Source organism: Chlamydotis macqueenii, chromosome 26, assembly GCF_036417535.1.
Source record: "Chlamydotis macqueenii isolate bChlMac1 chromosome 26, bChlMac1.mat, whole genome shotgun sequence".
Classification (NCBI taxonomy): Eukaryota; Metazoa; Chordata; class Aves; order Otidiformes; family Otididae; genus Chlamydotis; species Chlamydotis macqueenii.
Window position 1 is genome coordinate 794,107 of NC_141581.1, and position 16,850 is coordinate 810,956.

Below are 16,850 nucleotides of genomic sequence, written 5' to 3' on the forward strand. Positions count from 1 at the left end.
CACGGATTCTCCAATGCAGGACACACCACGAGCCTGAGGGACTCCTGAGGTGAAGGACGCAGGGACGCAGGGCTCACGTTTTGCTCCGCGTCCCCCTGGCACAGCTTCCCTCCTCTAACACTAAGTCATCCTCTCCGCTCCCTGCAGCTTGTGTTAAAACCCTACCCCAGGGGATTTTGGAGCTGGATGGCGCTCACGGGGGCACCTCTGTTGTATATTGCTCTATAAAACTTACGGCAACAATTCCCAGGCATTGGAAGAAGAAAAGGAGAAAGTGATTTCCATCTGAACTGATAAAAAAACAGCTTGGGTTCCCCCCCTTCCCAGCACGCCCAGTATTCTGTTCAGAATCAGTTAAGCTACTTGTGATAATGAAAATGAGATGTTTTACTTCTGCTGCGCCCATTTTAGCCAGAACAAAGAGAAGGAAGCGAAGGCCTCGTTTGCCAGAGCAGCAAGGAGCCACCCTCCTCTGCCTCCTTTCACCCAGCCCCTCGCTGGCGTTACCAGGAGCGGGAGACTCAGCCCGGGATAATTCCCCTTCTCAGGAGATTCTGCATCCGACGCGCTCCGGCTTTGCTCCTCCTGATGCCGTTGGACTGTTCATCAGTGGGATGCTCGACATCGCTGGCGTGCTCCAGTCCCTGCTTGGCGGGGCCGCGTGTGGTGGTCCTGCGGGGACAGGAACAGCGTCAATGGGAGAAGGCGATGACGCCTTCCCGCAGATCCCGGCTGTTCGAACTCCCTTCGGCGTGGCAGCGTTTAAAACCCTGGTGCCCCCTGCTGAGCACGAAACTGCAAAGAAAAGGCGAAAAGAAAGCTTTCCTCTCCGCTTCTTCACAAATCGCTGTCTGTCAGAGGAGCGACCCGCCCGGCTTGCTGCCAGGTCGGGGTTGGCATCTTCCCTAGGCCCCCAGTTCTGTGAGTTTTTGGCGTTCCCTCCCAGCTGCCTCCATCGCCTGACGTGCAATGGGGATGCCCAGACAGCATTCCCCAGCACGGCGATTTCTCACTCTGCTTTTGGAGCCCAGTTCACACAAAGGACGACTTCCAGCAAGTGGGAGCCGGGTGCCCCCGCCGGTAGATGGCTGTTGATCCAGGCGCTGCCTCTTCGCACGCTCCCGCACATTTATCAGCACTTGTATTTGGGAAACGGGACCCCTTCAAAACCCCAATCCTGCCCTCCCGGGGTGTTCAGGTGTCTGGGGAAGCCGAGGGCAGCTCAGCGCCGCACAGCCCGGAAGGTGTGACCCACCATGGCCCCCTTCCCCAGCCCCGCTCACGCGTTGAGCATCTCCCGCGGCCGGCAGAAATAAGTCCAAAGCCGTCTTTTTCCTCCCCGCTGCCGCAGCCTGTGAGCCTGGAGACCCACTAATCCTTCAGCCGGCTACAGACTCCTCGGGGAAAGTAGGGCAGATGAGCCATGACGAGCCCAGGAAAGCGAGAAATCCGTTTAACGAGCAGAGCGAATTTCCCTGCGCCCCACAGCGGGAGAAGGGCGGGAGCCGCCATCTTCCCCGCCAGGGTTTGTCGCAGGGGGCACGTGGCGCAGGACGGGCACGCCAAGGGATGTCACCAAAGCTGCGGGGACGTTCGCGGGCGTTGGGGGCTCCCAGGGTGGGTCTACACCCTACGTCAGGAGGGTGACGGGTGGCCGCCGCGCTCCCCTTCGCTGCCGTCAGCGGCTCAGGAAATTGCCTCATGCCACGGCAGGAGAGAGAAAGGGGAAATGTTTTCCTGGAACAAGTTGTGTCACCGTGTGGGGTTTGTTGGTTTTTTTTTATTATTTTTTGGCCTTTTCGGCCGGTTCTCAGCACGGGAAGGCGGGACCCCGGGCACCGCGCGGGCAGGGTCTGTCCCGGCCCCGGGAACGTGCAGGGCGCGGCGGCTCCGAGCTGGGGTGGGGGCTCCGGACTGGGACGGCTCTCGGGGCGGTTTTAGGGGACCGATCCCCGCCACCCCCGCGCTCCCGCCACCCCCGCGCTCCCGCCACACCCCGCTGCGCTGCCGCTCCGGCCTCGCCACGCCCCCTCAGCCACGCCCCGCCTCTTAGCCACGCCCCGCCTCTTAGCCACGCCCCGGCGAAAAACCCCGCCCCTCCCGCCACAGGCCACGCCCCAACCCGGGCCCCCGCCTCGCCTCGCAGTGTCCCGGCTCAGACAACCAAGCACCGCCCCTCCCCAGCTGCCCTCCTTCGACTGGACAACGCTGCCCGCCAGTCAGAGGCGTTCCCCACGCCTATTGGGCAGAGTTGATGGGTCTGGCGCGGCGCCCGCCTCCTGCGGGCTCTGGCGGCCGCTGATAGGCGGCGGCGGGAGCAGCCCCCCTCCCCCTCGGCTGGGCCGCGGTCGGTGCCTGGCAGCCAGAGGGTCGGCGCAGCCATCGCCATGGGCACCCGCGACGACGAGTACGACTACCTCTTCAAAGGTACCGCCGCCGCCCGCACCGGGCCCGCCCGCGCTGCGCCGGGCCCCGGGCCGCCGCCGCCGCGGCCTTTGTGCGCGGGGCGGCCTTGCGGGCAGCGCCCGCCGCCCCCGGGCGCGGTGGGGCCCTGCTGGGCCTAGCGCCGGGCTGGCTGCCGGGGAGCGGCGGGGCCCGCGGGCCTTCCCCGTCCCGCCGCGGCGCTGCCGGGGGGGGGGGGGGTTGCGGTCCGCGGTGGCCGCGCTGGGAGAGCGAGGGGGGAGGTTCGGGGCCTGCGCCTGGGCCTGGGGGGGTTGCGGGCCTGGAGCCGGGGTTGTGCCGGCGGCGGTGCCGCCCGCGCGGGGGGTCCCAGGGATCCCCCCGGTGTCGGGCCGCAGCTGGACGCGCCTCAGCCGCACCCGCCGTCGCCTTGGCGGGCTGCAGCCCGATGGCGGTGACCGCGCCGTGCCCGCCGCTCCCCGGGCTGTGGCGGTTCGGCTTGTCCGGCAGCGGCGAGCGGGGCCCGTGTCAGAACACGGGGAGCTGGGCGGGTTTAGCGGCGCTCCTCTCGCTGGCTCGGGCGGCTTTGCGGTCCTTGGTGTCCTGCGTGCGTGGAGGCTGCTCGGGCCGGCCTTGTCCCCGCAGCTCTGCCGTCGAGGCCTAAGGAACAGCACGGCTGGCTGTCGGACGCTCACCTTGGTGTTTCGCGACCCGTTTTGCGCTGGGTCGGCTGCGCTAGCGCGGCTGAGAGCCTTGGGTTGATCCAGAGTTGGCTCTTCCCGCAGCTGGGGTTGATGTTAGCGGCTGTGGGAGCTCAGGTGGGCAGCGGGTGTGTGCTGGCCGCCGTGACATCGTCCCAGGTCTCCGGTGCTGGCGCACGCTGCGCGTACCTGGTGCCTAATGAGGGCCGCAGCGGTGCCACGGTTGCGTGGTGATGGAAGGGAAGAGCAGATTACCCTGCTGGAAGTGTTCCACGGATGTATGTGCCTCTTTGGTGTGTTTGTTTTACAGTCCTCAAGGTAGTGGGGGGAAAAGACCCCCGTTTCTTCTCTGCCTATAAAGCAGACTAGCTTCCAAAAATGCGCTCAGCTGCCTGAATCTACACTGGTTTCTTCCTGAGGTCATTCCACCCTCTGTTTCCCAAGTAGTTCAATAGCCAGGAACTTGAAAGCCTAAAATTTTATTTCTTTTTTCTTTTTCTTTCTGTGAATAGTCAGTTAGGTAGGCAAAACTGCATTCGCCTTTAGAAAATACTTACAGTGCTTTGAAAGGTGTTTTTAATTTTATCCAGGGTGAAACTTAACCTAAAGCTATTTGGTCGAGAACCATGCTGTTGTGTTGATACTGCAAAGTAACTTGGCATGCTCTGTAGCACTTAACTTAATGAGAAATGAGGGAGGGAATTGCCCTTTTCTGTGCATCCTTCGGGGAGGGGTAGTTGTGTGGATGGTTTTTAAAAAAATAAACCGACAGAAACCCCCTTCCCTGTCAGCTCATCTTTTCCTTGCTTCCTTCTGGGCCTTTGGGGCTGAGGCAAGAAATAATGAATGTGAATGGGACTGGGTGGCTCGAGGTCTCTGCTGTAGGACCAACTCCCCTTCCTTTCCCTCCTGCCCGCTGCTGTCATGGAATTAAACGTCAAGGGGAATTGACATAAAGAAAAAAAAAAGATAATGTCCTGGGCTTTGATTGACTTCTGCTTCATCCCCTTCTTGGCTACGTAGGCGGCTTTTGAACCCTCGTCTGTCAGGCGCGTGTTGTGATCAGAGGTAGAAACAATGGCAGAGGAAGGCTGCAGCCTGGGAAGTAATATTTTTATTAAATGTAAGGTTTGACCATTTCCCCTCCCACCTATTTCCAAAGGAAACTTGGCTGGACTCTGATTTCAGCTTTTCCAGTTGCGCCTGTCGAAAGCATTTGCATCCCTGCATTGTAACGTTATTTGGGATGACTCCAGTTGAATGCAGGGGTGAAAATGGCCAAGGGGTTTGTAGCAACAGCTTCTGTGCGCAGCTGGCTCGTTGTTCTTAGTGTTCCCTGGCTCCTGCGGGCTGTCGGCTCGTGCTTTAGGACCGGCCATTTCCACAGGGCTGCGGGAGAGACAAACGCTCTTGGCTTATCAGGTCCAGCACACAGTAGGCGGGAACTAATTTCAGGTTTGGTGGCACTCTGGGGACGCGAGTGCGGTTATGGTCAAAGCTGCTCTGCTAAACTAGTGCCTCTTTTCCTCTGCTCCCAATTTCCCTTTCTTCTGCGTGCGTCCTGGCGGTCAGAACTGCGTGTTTTATTGATCACAACAAATGTTGTTTGTTAACATGATGACCGAGGCAGCCTTTGGGAGAACAAGCTGAATTCTGTACACGGAGCTGCGCAGAATAGCGAGGCTGCGAGGAGCTCGTCCTGGATGCGTTTTGGTGATGTAACCCAAGCCGAGCCAGCGGTTCTGGGCTCTGTTCCCAGTTTGGTTTGGAGCTGGGATGGTTAAGAAACAGGAACTTTTCATGCTGCGTTTTGAAGGGGTTGGGTCTGGAATTGAATTAACAGTCGTTACAATATTGGAAGCCTCGTCCCTATTAAAATGTGATTTGCACATTAATTTTCCTCTCAAGAAGATGTTGTTATCAGTGTTTATTTTAAAAATGAAATGGAGGTTGTGCAGATGTATGCTGGCTCATGAAAAAGGAAGGAAAAAACTCGTAGAAAAAAAGAGCTTTCTCTTACCTTTTGTGGGAATTTAGACTGCTCTGGTTAGAGCTTAAGCCTAACAAAGGCTGGGCTTATTAAAGACAAATGTGTGTCGTATTAGTCATCAATATCTGGCAGTCTTATGTACCTGATATTTATAATGAGCTCTGCTCATGTGCTCTCTGCTAGAGAGAGTCTTCATCTTCTTGATGAAGAATATATTAAGATATATTCCAAATAATATATTCTTTTTGCCAGATTAATAAACTAACATATTTAAAATTCTATCATAAATGTGAGCTTTTTTTTTCTTTTTCCTTACCCACACTGAATTGCCCTGTTTTTACACCCTGTCTCTGGCTGGCTTTTTCCCGGGATCCCGAGCGACGCAGCGGGTGTCTGGGTGGCGGGCTGCGCATCAGGAGGCCTGATGAGACCCGGGAAGCGGAGCGACGACGGTGCCTGAGAGGTGAATGCTGTGCCCTGACGGATGAGCCGCGCGGTGGATGGTGACTCGCAGACTGGCCCGGTGTGGTGGAGGAGAGAGGAAATCAGGGAAGGCTGAAGGAGCAGCGCCGGTTCAGGATGTGAATGGGGCACTAAGTGTGGCTCGCTTGTGTCCTGCAGCCGTCTGATGATGAGTGGTGCTGGTCATTGGTTCAGGTCCCTTCCAAGTCAAAACCAGTGCCTCTTTCCATTACCAGTGTGGCCCTACAGGGAGCATGACTTCATCGATTCTGGTGAGATGCGTCTAGGGCGTATTCAGGCTCTTAGATCTGATTTGGAACTTTCTGCTCTATGCTGTCGAGACTTCAGCACTTGAACAATGCTGTCTGGTGGCCTGTTCCCAGATCCAGGAGCTTTCCCAAGATCTAATCACTTAGTGCAGAATCTTGAAGGTATCTTCTTGCTCAGTTCCTCCAGAAAACAAAAGTTTGTGGGTTCTGTCTGCGTGTCTTTGCATCTTTCTCCTGAAAGTGAACGTGCTCATTTAATGCTCGAGATTGAGTATTAACAAGAAGCACTTGGAGACTGGAACGTAGAGAGAACGTTATTTACTAAGCTGCAATCTGGTTGCCTTCCCTTCTTACTTCTGCATCCAGTAACTTCTCAAAAATGCTCTCTTGTAAGCTCTGCTAGGACATGGAGCAGCTCAGTGAGGGGAGCCTGGTGCCTGGGTGCCAGATTGCAGCAGAGGTGAGTAACCAGCTGAAGTAGTGCAGGACCCTCTCAATTTTCTTCCTGTGACAGATGGAGTTAATTGCCTGGGAGTCGTTTGCATGGTTTAAGCACAAAGCTGATAATTTTCAAATGCCAGAGGACAGGAGGTGGCTAGAACCTGCAGAGACGGCTGCGCTTTCCTGAGCTGCAGAGTCAGGAGAAGGAAACTTCCCTTTGGGAGCAGTCGGAAGCGTCAGGGTTTTTCCGAGCTGACCTAGCGTGCGTGGTGGATGTTCTCACCTCCTCCTGGTTACGGTCAGGGCTTTGCCGTGGGGTGCAGCCTACTCCAAGCCAGCGGATCTGTGCAAGATGGGTGACCTTTGGCCCGTTCCTGGAACACCCCGTGGAATTAGTGATGAAAAACTGTTTCTCTGGAAAATAAAGCTAACAAAATCCTAGAGTTAGAACTCCTAACAAAATCGTTTTTATGTATCTGCTTTCATACCCTGAAACAGTTCAGGCTGTTTGCCAGCGAAGGCAGAGCGCTGCGAGGAGCTGATTTCAGCTGTCCCGGGCGGGGAGTTGTGGCGTCTTGCCACGATCCGCTGGCTGCCCGCTCCTGCCTCTGTTGTGCTTTGGCTGTTCAGCTGTGCTAGCACAATTGTCCGTCTGTCTGCGCCGTCAGCCAGATGAAACGCTGGGCGGGGGGAGGCCGGAGCGCTTCCGCAATCCCCCTGTGCGGCTCAGGGGCTGTCGCAGCAGAGGTTTGGGAATGCGCTGGCGGGGCGGGACGGTATGTGAGCCGGAGCAGTGTGCTGCCAGAGCTGTGTCCTGAAACAATGGCCTGAGCAGAACAAAGCTGGAATAACACTGAGAGATGAGTACAACCCTTGGCCCTGGGAGAACGCTGGTGAGCTCGTTCTGGAAGCCTGTAATGAGAAGAGTCTTCTGTAATTGGGTGTGGAAGGATGAGGAATGTTTTCTGCTAGTGTCCGCTTTTCTATAGGAAAACAGAGCGTATGAATGAGGAAGGTCAACAAATCTGTACTTTGACCTGAAGTGGGAACTGTTCCCACGGTTGAGGAAACCTCACCGAGGCTGCCTTTCCCCCTCCTGCCCCAGCAGGGTACCATCAGCTTGTGTACCAGAGTGGTACGTGACCCAGCGTTTGCTGGGACGAGGGGAGGATGGCTTACTGGCTTGGAGTCTTGTTTGCCTTTGGTTATGTCCTGCTCTAGCCAATAATACAGGGGTTTAACAGAACGTGTGCGCTTGCACTAGCTGCATGGTAAAGAACCTACCAGGACCAGTCCTGTTGGTGGTGAGGAGGTCTCGCGGAGAGCCCGGCCCAGCGTGGCGGGGTGTGAAGCGGCAGCGTGTTTGAGCAGGAGCGGCAGAGATGTGCCTCGGGATCCGCGGAGAGCTTCGGCCCCAGAGGAGAGGGAAACTGCTGCTGCCAGACGTGCCTTTTATTTGCACAGCTCCTTTCAGCAGAGCTGGGGTGTGTGCTGGAGATCTCTCTGCGCTAACGTTTTTCTGTTAACATGGCAACGCCTTGCGTGGAGGCAGCGATTCGTAGCTCATCTCTTACTTAGCGTGCGGTCTGCTGGAACCCCTTCTGCTGGGTGAAGTTCTGCCTTGCTTTGTGTCTTGTTTGTGGTATCAGGTGTCTCTTGTTTTCCCCTTTTTGTGGGGAAAACGTACTTATGAACTAAATTATTGAAATAAACCACCTTGTATGACCCCATGTTGCTTTTGGTTTTGTTTTTTTAATAAAAACAGAGTGGGCTCATACTGTATGCAGGCTTTGTCAGACAGGCAGGCACCCTGTTGCCGTGTTCTTGACGGGAGCGTTTCTTAAAATGTGGGTTGCGGCTGTCCTCCGCAAAAGGTCGGGGGTGCGGGGGCCATCCAGCTGCCTCTAGTTCCTGGCACTGGCTCGGGGCCTCCAAAGCAAGGTTTAGCTGTTGACGGTCACAATTTCTCCTTTCTGTCTTCGAGGAACTGAGCAGCTGCGAGCAGCAAAAAAGGCTTGGAGATATTTTGGGGCTGGGGAAGCAAGCTGTGAGCAGTAACATCTGAGGTGCTGGCAGCAGAACTTTCTCCTGTGTTTATCTGGCTGCAAGGCAGCGTAGCAGCCCGGTAGCACCGCTGCAGGATGTAAATGCTGGTATGAAGAGTTAATGTCAAAAATAATATCTTTTTTTTTCAGTTGTGTTGATTGGAGACTCTGGAGTTGGGAAGAGTAATCTTCTGTCCCGTTTCACACGCAATGAGTTCAACCTGGAGAGCAAGAGCACCATTGGGGTGGAATTTGCCACCAGGAGCATCCAGGTGGATGGGAAGACGATAAAAGCCCAGATCTGGGATACTGCGGGGCAGGAACGATACCGTGCCATTACCTCAGCGTGAGTACTGTGTCTTTGCTCAGGCTAACGGCAGAATGCTAGCGGAGACGGTACAGGCAAATTCATGGGTAGAGAATTAATGAAAGATGTTTGGGACACACGACAAAATCATTACGACAGGCTGCAGTGTAGATCCAAGTCATAAGATAGCAAATGCTTTTGTGTTCTGTGATGAATATAATGAAAGTAATTTTTAGATTCCAATGATACAATTATAGAAAAAATGCCTCTTATAAAAAAATGAGATTAAATCAAATGTGTGGGGAAACTCTGTTTAAGTCCTGTGGTTTGGGTTTTTAACCTGCCCTGGATGTGCAGGAATCACATGGAATAAGTGTTGTTTGTGAGGGAAGCTGGTCACTGTTTGGCATCAAGTTTTGGTCCAGGCATGGTACCTTACCGTAACACCAGTGGCTTCTGGTCTTCACTGTATTTTTAGGACAGTCTGCAGCCACAAACTCCCTTGAAATCTCCGTGACTTTGAATTAGTCACGGCCCTGAAAATTAGGTCCAAGAGTGCGTGCTGAAAAACCAGTAAGTAGGAACGCAACGGTGATCGTGCTGACTCTGCAGCGCTAGACACGTCCTGTTCAGAACAGTGGTGTTGACCTTTCATGTACTGCACCTCGTCAATCCAGACACTGTTTTAAGATGTAACCTCCGGGTGCATCTGTGTCTCTGCAGGTAGTAGGCAAAAGTATCTTTTAGAGGGGAGGAAAAAAAGAACATCCTCCTGGCAGGCCTGGTTATCCAGGGCATGTTCTGATCAGCTAGTTTAATTTTTTTAGTGTTACAGATGTGTATCACTTCTTAAAGGTACAGACTTGTTTCTGGATCATTCAGATTGAGCTGTTGTATTAAACTCAAGGTAAGGGGAGCCTTTTTCTGCCAGGTGAAATAGAGTGATGCAGAATAGATGGGAGAAAAATAGGAGAGTATGGTGACTAAAGGGAGTAATCTATAGGGAAGGAATGCAAAACCAGAGTAATTGGCAATTTCAAATTGTGTCTTTTCCATAATTGTTGTTTTTCAGAAGTGTTTTGGTGACCCTTAAATTGTTCTTAGTGCTATAAAAGCCTAGCACAAAAACTGCTGGCTGAGTCTGGTTAACAACAGACTTGGCTGATGAGCATCAGTGCCTCCATAGTCCTGTGGTCCTGCCTCTCCTTTGTGCTGCCTCGGGCTCTCGCTTGGCACATCGCTAGGCCAGTTCAGCTCGCTAAGCCAGCAGAACACCAACCAGCAGTCAGAAGGGAAATGTTTGCTGCTGCTGTGGTTCTGTGAATTGGTTTTACAACGTATCAGACAGGTGCTGGCGGAGCAGAGGAGAAATGGTAGTGTTGCGTCCATATCTCTTCCACACTGTAGGATTGCTGACATGGATTGGCTCCTCTTTAGTTTTTAAGAGGGACAGGAGGTATGCGAAACACCACCACCAAATCCTGACACTTTACTACGGGCTGTTTTCCTAGTAGAAAAATAAGTTATAACTTCACAAAAACCTTCCAGCAGTGCTGAGTCTGAAATGCATTGGGAGCTTTCTTGCATGCTGTTCTAGCAGACTAAAAACATCACGGCTTCCGCAGTCTTTTCAGCATTTTGCTACGTACATTGGAATTCTTTAGGAATGCCATGAAAAAAATCCCAGCATCTGGAACCTGGAACTTAAGCCTAAGCTTTAAAAACCGCCCCCCGACAGCAGTATTTGCATCAGCACAGCTTTTTCCAAAGCAAAGCAGGGGGAATGTTGTTAATTCTCTCGCTGTAACCAGTGTAGACGAGCCAGGTTTGTTGCTATAACTCAGACCTCTCTAAAGGGATGTGCCCTGTGGTTTCAGATATTACCGCGGTGCCGTCGGGGCTCTTCTTGTCTATGACATTGCCAAACATCTCACCTACGAGAACGTGGAGCGCTGGCTAAAGGAGCTTCGAGATCACGCAGACAACAACATTGTCATCATGCTGGTGGGCAACAAGAGCGACCTCCGCCATCTGCGAGCTGTGCCCACTGACGAGGCCCGGGCTTTCGCAGGTTTGTAGACAGCGTATTCCGGGTTGGTGCTTTGTTTTATTTTTGACCCTAAAAAAGGCACTTAGGATTTTTTTTATAAATGAAAATATCTTGGCTTATTAGATAGTGTGTGTAGTTCATTGGGGTTTTTTTGGGTTTTTTTTTTTTTTTTTTTTTTTTTTAAATCTAGTGGTAGTACATGTTTTTGAAAGGTTGTCCTTGAGCTGCCTGATAGCTGGAGATTAAACACTTCCTCTAGCAAGGCGAGGAACAGGAGCGACATTCTGAAGAGCAAATGTCACAATGTAAATATAAAGTATCACAACACAAAATGTCTGTCCTTCCTTCCCAGAGGCCTGGTTCTACTGGGTACATACGGACAGCTGCAAATGAACACTGAGCCTTCTCTTAGGTGCTGTAGTTTCTGCTCCAGAGCACTGGTGCACATAGTAGTGTCGTCTCGTTTAAATGCAGGATCGTCAGGCTCGGAGGCTGTCAGTTGCTGGCAGAAATCAAGGGGGTTATGTGAGCTGCTGTCACTGCGTTACTTCTCCGTCTCCCTTCTCTTGCAGAGTGCTGGTCAAGTACTCTTTGCTTATAAGTCTAGGGACGTTCAACTTTTGTGTGGCTATCAAGCTTGGAGGTGGAATTTAAATGTATGGCCAGTAAAATCCTTCTAGGAATATTGCTAGGGCTTGCTTAAAAACGTTTTCTGAAGTTTGCTAGTAAGCAAGCGCCCTGTGATTGGTAAAACCACTTTAAATTTTCAGAACAATGAGAAGTGAAGTCTGTATAAGAGAAGCAGAACAAGTTAGTGGGCACAATAGACACTGCATTACCTTGGTCACTTGGTTCAACATCGTATTTTCTGCCCCTGACTTCCTGCTAAGGCTGTTTGAAACAGTTGGGGATGGCACAGGTGTTGCTGTGTGAGCTCTGTGACTGAGGTGTGCCCGTTTCTGGGCGGGGGGTGTGGTACCATTCTAGGGGTGATGTTTGCCTGTTAATCATAATCCTTTTGTTTTTAATTGAAAAACACCTATCTCTTCCATTGTAAGAGGAAAGAAGGAAAGAGACTGTATTACTAGAGGTTTCATTGTAATTTGGAGATGGGGTCTAATTAGGAAAGTTTAGGTCTGTTTATCTTTTTGGGGTTGCAGAGGAGAATTGTGACTCCTGTTGCACCCAACACGCTTTTGCCTGTGCTCTTGCTCAGGGTGCTTCTAGGAGTGGGCTGTAGCCAGATGAGAATGATATTTTATTGCTGGACTGAACGAGGGCTGCAGTGAGGAAAACCAGGCAGCGGTCAAGGGTGACGCTGCTGAAACGCTAGCAGCTAAATAAATGGTGCACCAAGTTGTTCCTAGTGTATCGGGACAAAAAAAAAAAAAGACTGTGCCCTGGTTGATCTGGCCTAAAAATAAAGGCGAAAACCTAAATGTAAAGGTGAAATAAAGTGCTATTAAAGTTTTTAACTGTATCACTTGTTATTTATTGCAGAAAAAAATAACTTATCTTTTATTGAAACTTCCGCCCTGGATTCCACAAATGTAGAAGAAGCCTTCAAGAACATCCTTACAGGTATGGTTTGCTGTGGATTCAGAGGACCTCATGAGGTAGGGGGTCTGCTTCATGGGCATGTTTTGGAGTTATCTGGAATGTTTTGGAAATGAATGTTGGGAACGATGGCTAGTTTGCAAGCCTTCTAACCTCACCTTTGTGTTCTGCCTCCCACCCCATGCGTACCTTTCCAAGAATGTGGAGGTTTCTAGTCTCCTGATGTTCCATAAATTCAAGCTGTTGCAGTAGCACTGCTGTAAAGCCACCAGTAGTTCTGTGCCTGCACAAGATCTAGGCAGTGAAGCCACAGCCATGCTGGGAATTTAAAAGTTCCAGTGTGTTCTCTTGCATCAAAGCAGACTGGCACATAATATTTTTGTCCAGCCTGCTGAACTCTTCTCAGCTGATGGCAAAGGTTGGAGATGACTGCACCACCGGCATAGCTGCACGCAGGCTGCCTTCTGGGAATGTCCCTGAAGAGTCCCAGGAATTGTCTAAGAATGTGACAGTGATCCCAGGCCAAAATGAGGGCAAGGCTTTTGACTTCCAGTGCCCTAGAGTGTTCCTCACTGTGTATAACTGCTGGGGATGGGCTACTGAGCGCGCAGTGTCCAGTTGCAGCTTCAGACTTGCTGTACGTGTGGGAATGCTATGTGGCTCATTTCACCTCTGGAAGAGCGCAGCTCTGTTCTAGGCTAAATACAGCTGGCTTCCTTCACAGCGGGGCTGGCCAAGGAGTGTGAGGTGCATGGTTGTGGGGTAGGAGGAGGAGGAAGGACGGGGTTGAAGTGGTGAGGATATGTGCTGGGGCATCGAGAGCCCTACAGGCAGTAGAAGTGGGAAGCACACAGAGCGAGAGAGATGCTTAAAATAAGCGCTGCTCCTCTGTGTAGTGTCACTTCAGTTGGAGTGGGTGACTTTCCCCGAACGTGGGGTTTGGCCTAGTCTTACTCTAACTTCAGTTAGCCTTTAGTTTGTAGGGGTGTGCCCTGCAGGGGGCTTGGAGGAGGGAAAGAGCACCGGAGCAGCAGGACAGGAGTTGCCTTACTGGCCACCAGTTTGTGGGATCATTAAAGACTTGGGGGGAGGAACCCCAAATGAATGCTGCCCCAAAGAAAAGGGGGCTTGCCAGTGACTCTGAACAGCTAGTATTAAAATACACTGAGCACGAAAGAAGGGGGGTGTGACAATCTTACAGCTCTCCTCATCCCTGTCAGCAAAAAGAGCTGGAGGTAGCAGTGAGATCAGGCTTGGGTTAAAGGTTTCCATTTTAAACAATGTGAATGTGTGCAGCTTATTAAAAAAAATCAATACACAAACAAACCCCACAGGCCCCCAGGATTTGTAATCCTGACTGAAGACTTCGGGTGTGCTGTTTGGGGCTGTGGCTGTATGAATGTGGCCATAACATTTACCACAGCCTTCCAGGGAGGTGCTTGCCCTTTTCCTGCCTCACAATGGAGGGAAGTTGGAACAAGGGCTTGTTGTCAGTGAAATACGTAATTCAAAAAACTTTCAGCTTAAATAATTTCTACTAACGAAGCAGTTGAAATGGTTTGTTTCTGAAAGCTGTTAACCCGGCAGTCTCTCTTCAGCGGCTACAGCTTTGTGGATCTGTGTGCTTTCAGGCATAAATTCATTGGAGTCGCATAAATGAATTCTCTCAGGAAAAGCACTTTGGGATCAATATGGGGCTTTATGAAACCACGTGTCTCTTTACTGCCATAGGTAGGAAACCTGATGTGTTGCAGAGAGCGGTAGGCGTTCCTCTTGTTTGGTAGTAGAAGCTTGCCAGAAGCTGAAGTGAAATAGAAAACCGTCACTGCTGCTGCACAACGACATTTTGCAAGCATCCTATTGATTTGTGTTTCTAGATTACGTTGCCTGTTTTTTTAAATCAAAAATAAGATGATTCCCTATTTTAGAAATGAGCATTCCTGCTCCTTTCTCAGTTAAAAAGACTTTTAATAATACCCATGTTCGCAGAGTCACTGAAAAAGAAAGGAAGCGCTGTTGTGGAAGACGGTAAGGAATCTTGTCTCAATAACTTTTCCGGACAGAGCTGGCATATCTGTTACAGGGGAAAGCCAGCCAGATGTTATAGACCATAGCTGGTCAGGCTCCCTTTCAGGGCTCTCAAATTAAAATCTTCTCATTCTTGGGTTCCAGCATCGTCTGCGACAGCTTGCTGTGACACGTATGTGTGCTCCGTTGGAGGCAGTGTCTTTCTGGGCTCTAACAAGTCTGTTCTCATTTCAGAAATCTACCGCATTGTTTCGCAGAAGCAGATTGCGGATCGGTCTGCACACGATGAGTCTCCTGGCAACAACGTAGTCGACATCAGTGTCCCACCAACCACCGACGGACAGAAATCCAACAAACTCCAGTGCTGTCAGAACCTGTGACCTCCTGTAGATGACTCTTGTGCCCTTCACTTCGTCTGTGCTTCATTTAGAAACTTGTGTGCACTTCTTATCTCCTGTGATTCAGTGACTCCCCCTTCCCTCCTTTACCCCCTTCCCACCTGCCCCTTTTCACCTTAGAGCTTTAATTGTAGGGCTAACATTCCCCTGCCTTCGAAATCCCCTTCAATGTGGTGACTTTTGGGTTGAAATGTAGGCACTGATCTGATAGACGTGTTTGTGTTGGAACATCTGCTGCTGGATATTGTCCCATGAAACACTCTCCTCAAATGGTTTTGGGGTTTTTTTTCTGGGAGAGCAACCATGGAGACTTGACTATAACAGTTGAAGAAATAACTACACTAGGTGACAAGGTTTTTTCCTCCCATAGTCAGATTTTTTTTTCTCGTGTTTCTGTAAACATGGGGGGAAAAAATTAAAAGAAAATAGCTGTCCTACCAAACACTCTGTTTTCTGTCCTGATGAAGTCTCACAGCGAGGTTTTTAGTGGCTGCACACACGTAAGAAAGCTGTTGAAAATAACATCACTTATTATGTAATTACCCCTAATACAGTTAGTCTGGCCGTGTAGCTTACCGTTTCCTGCTTGGGAGATCTTTCTCTATTCCTGTTTTATTTGGGAACAATGAAGTATGTCTGCATTGCTTTCTCTGCCACCGTGAACGCCTGCGCCGCTTGTGCAGGCTTTATGAAGTGGCTAAATATTTATTCATGGCTTATGTTAATCAGTTAGCATTATTGTACAGTAAGTGCCAGCACACTGATTTCAGAAACCTTTGCGACCTGTACAAGTAGGCTCATTTTGTACTGTAGGTTGGTGTCTGAAAACAGGATCTTCTGTAGTTCCAGGATTTTTTTGCATGCTGCTTTTTCTCTAGACCTCTCCTCCCCCTGTTTGAGTGAGTGAAGCAATATTTCATGTCATGTATATACCTGCACTTGTAAGGGTTTTGGTTGTTGTAGAGAAACACAATACTTTATACATTTTGTAAAATTCCTGCAGAACCATAGCATCTTGAACTTTCTCTTCATGATCTTTCACTACTGACCTTGTGCATAATCTTCTTGACTTCTACTAAAATGGATAATATTAAGATTTCACATAGTAACTACTAACCTGTTGTTTTCCTCTTACTCTGTTTTACCAAACTGCAGACTGTAATTCTCAAATGATTGTACTTCACCTGGCGCAACAGATTTGTCATCAGCAGGGCTAACTATTATAACACTTTGTTTTGCTGAATGGAAGGAATGTGATCACAACTTCATGTAGTCAGTCTCTTGCTAGCTTGTGAAAATCTTCTATGATGGCTTTTCGTCATTCTCTGGCTCTTACACACTTGCGTCCCCTCCGGTATGTGCTGAATGTTACGATGAGGCAAGTACTGGGTGAAACGATCGAAAGGAGGAGTTGGAGACCACCTGCTGCTCCCTGAAGGCTAGTGAAGCAGTTTGCAGTGAATTTTTGCTCTGTATTCTGAGACTGTGCCTCACTTGACGAATCCTGCCTACGTACTAGTGAGTTGGTTTTTCTTTTCTGATACAAAGCAAATATGAAACTGTGAATTGTGCTTGAAGGGGAAAATCTGACATTCCAGTCTCAACTGTTCTGTCTGGTTATGTAATAAAATTAAGGGCAGTTAACTCTGATGGCTTTTCTTTTATCAGATTTCCAGTTCCAATGCCTTTAATTTTGCACTCTGTGCTCCTGGAGGGCTATCGTTCCCAGTGGAGGGTGCGTGCAGTGCCTAGCACTTCCACTCTTCAGCTTTGTTTAGAGGATGCATTCAAGGTAAAGGGGTGCATGCTTGCAGCCTAATCCCATTGAATGAGGACATGAATTTCTCTATCCTGAGGGTACCCCCGTTTGGGAAGCATTTTCAACACTTGATATTTACTTTAACAGCATCCTGTGGAGAGAAGGTGCAGCCCCTGGAACTGGCCCATCTCCTTTTCGGTGCTGCTAGACCAGAATGTGATGTGCACTCAGTCGTCAGAAGGCTGACAAGTGAGCACACCATCAGAGAGAATGGAAAATTCTGAAATACTGAAAATAGTCCTTCAAGAACAGGTAGACACTAGTGGAGCTGTGCTTCTTAATTTTCAAACAGAACTTTATCAAGAAATGAGTTGAATAGTGTCGGGAAGAATCATGCCGTTAAGACGATAATGTATTAACGTGTTTACTCTGCAAATCCTGTT

The 16,850-nt window shown here is 50.4% G+C and overlaps 1 protein-coding gene and 1 long non-coding RNA gene across 3 annotated transcripts; one reads left to right on the forward strand and one right to left on the reverse strand.

The window, feature by feature from the left end:
* Nucleotides 1-369: 369 nt before the first annotated feature.
* On the reverse strand, nt 370-1,926 carry LOC147597494 (uncharacterized). The gene is made up of 2 exons (XR_015261165.1): nt 1,284-1,926; nt 370-795 (listed from the first exon to the last, which is right to left on the reverse strand). It is a non-coding gene; the product is annotated as an uncharacterized LOC147597494 (long non-coding RNA).
* A 350-nt stretch (nt 1,927-2,276) lies between these two features.
* Nucleotides 2,277-16,298, forward strand: RAB11B (RAB11B, member RAS oncogene family). 2 transcript variants are annotated; one of them, XM_086767063.1, is made up of 5 exons: nt 2,277-2,427; nt 8,459-8,654; nt 10,493-10,686; nt 12,166-12,246; nt 14,485-16,298. In XM_086767063.1, the coding sequence occupies exons 1-5, from the start codon at nt 2,388-2,390 to the stop codon at nt 14,628-14,630; spliced, it is 657 nt and encodes a 218-aa protein (XP_086623189.1). In that variant the 5' UTR covers nt 2,277-2,387; the 3' UTR covers nt 14,631-16,298. The 2 variants fall into 2 exon arrangements, with proteins under 2 accessions (XP_086623189.1, XP_086623188.1); XM_086767062.1 differs by lacking the exon at nt 2,277-2,427 and adding an exon at nt 5,540-5,825.
* Nucleotides 16,299-16,850: the final 552 nt, after the last annotated feature.

Excerpts from the sequence above, each read along its gene's own strand:
- RAB11B (XM_086767062.1), top strand. The coding sequence starts at position 5,720 with ATGATGAGTGGTGCTGGTCATTGGTTCAGGTCCCTTCCAAGTCAAAAC. Across the intron at positions 8,655-10,492 it reads TACCGTGCCATTACCTCAGC|ATATTACCGCGGTGCCGTCG; the intron begins GTGAGTACTGTG and ends CTGTGGTTTCAG. Across the intron at positions 12,247-14,484 it reads CTTCAAGAACATCCTTACAG|AAATCTACCGCATTGTTTCG; the intron begins GTATGGTTTGCT and ends TTCTCATTTCAG.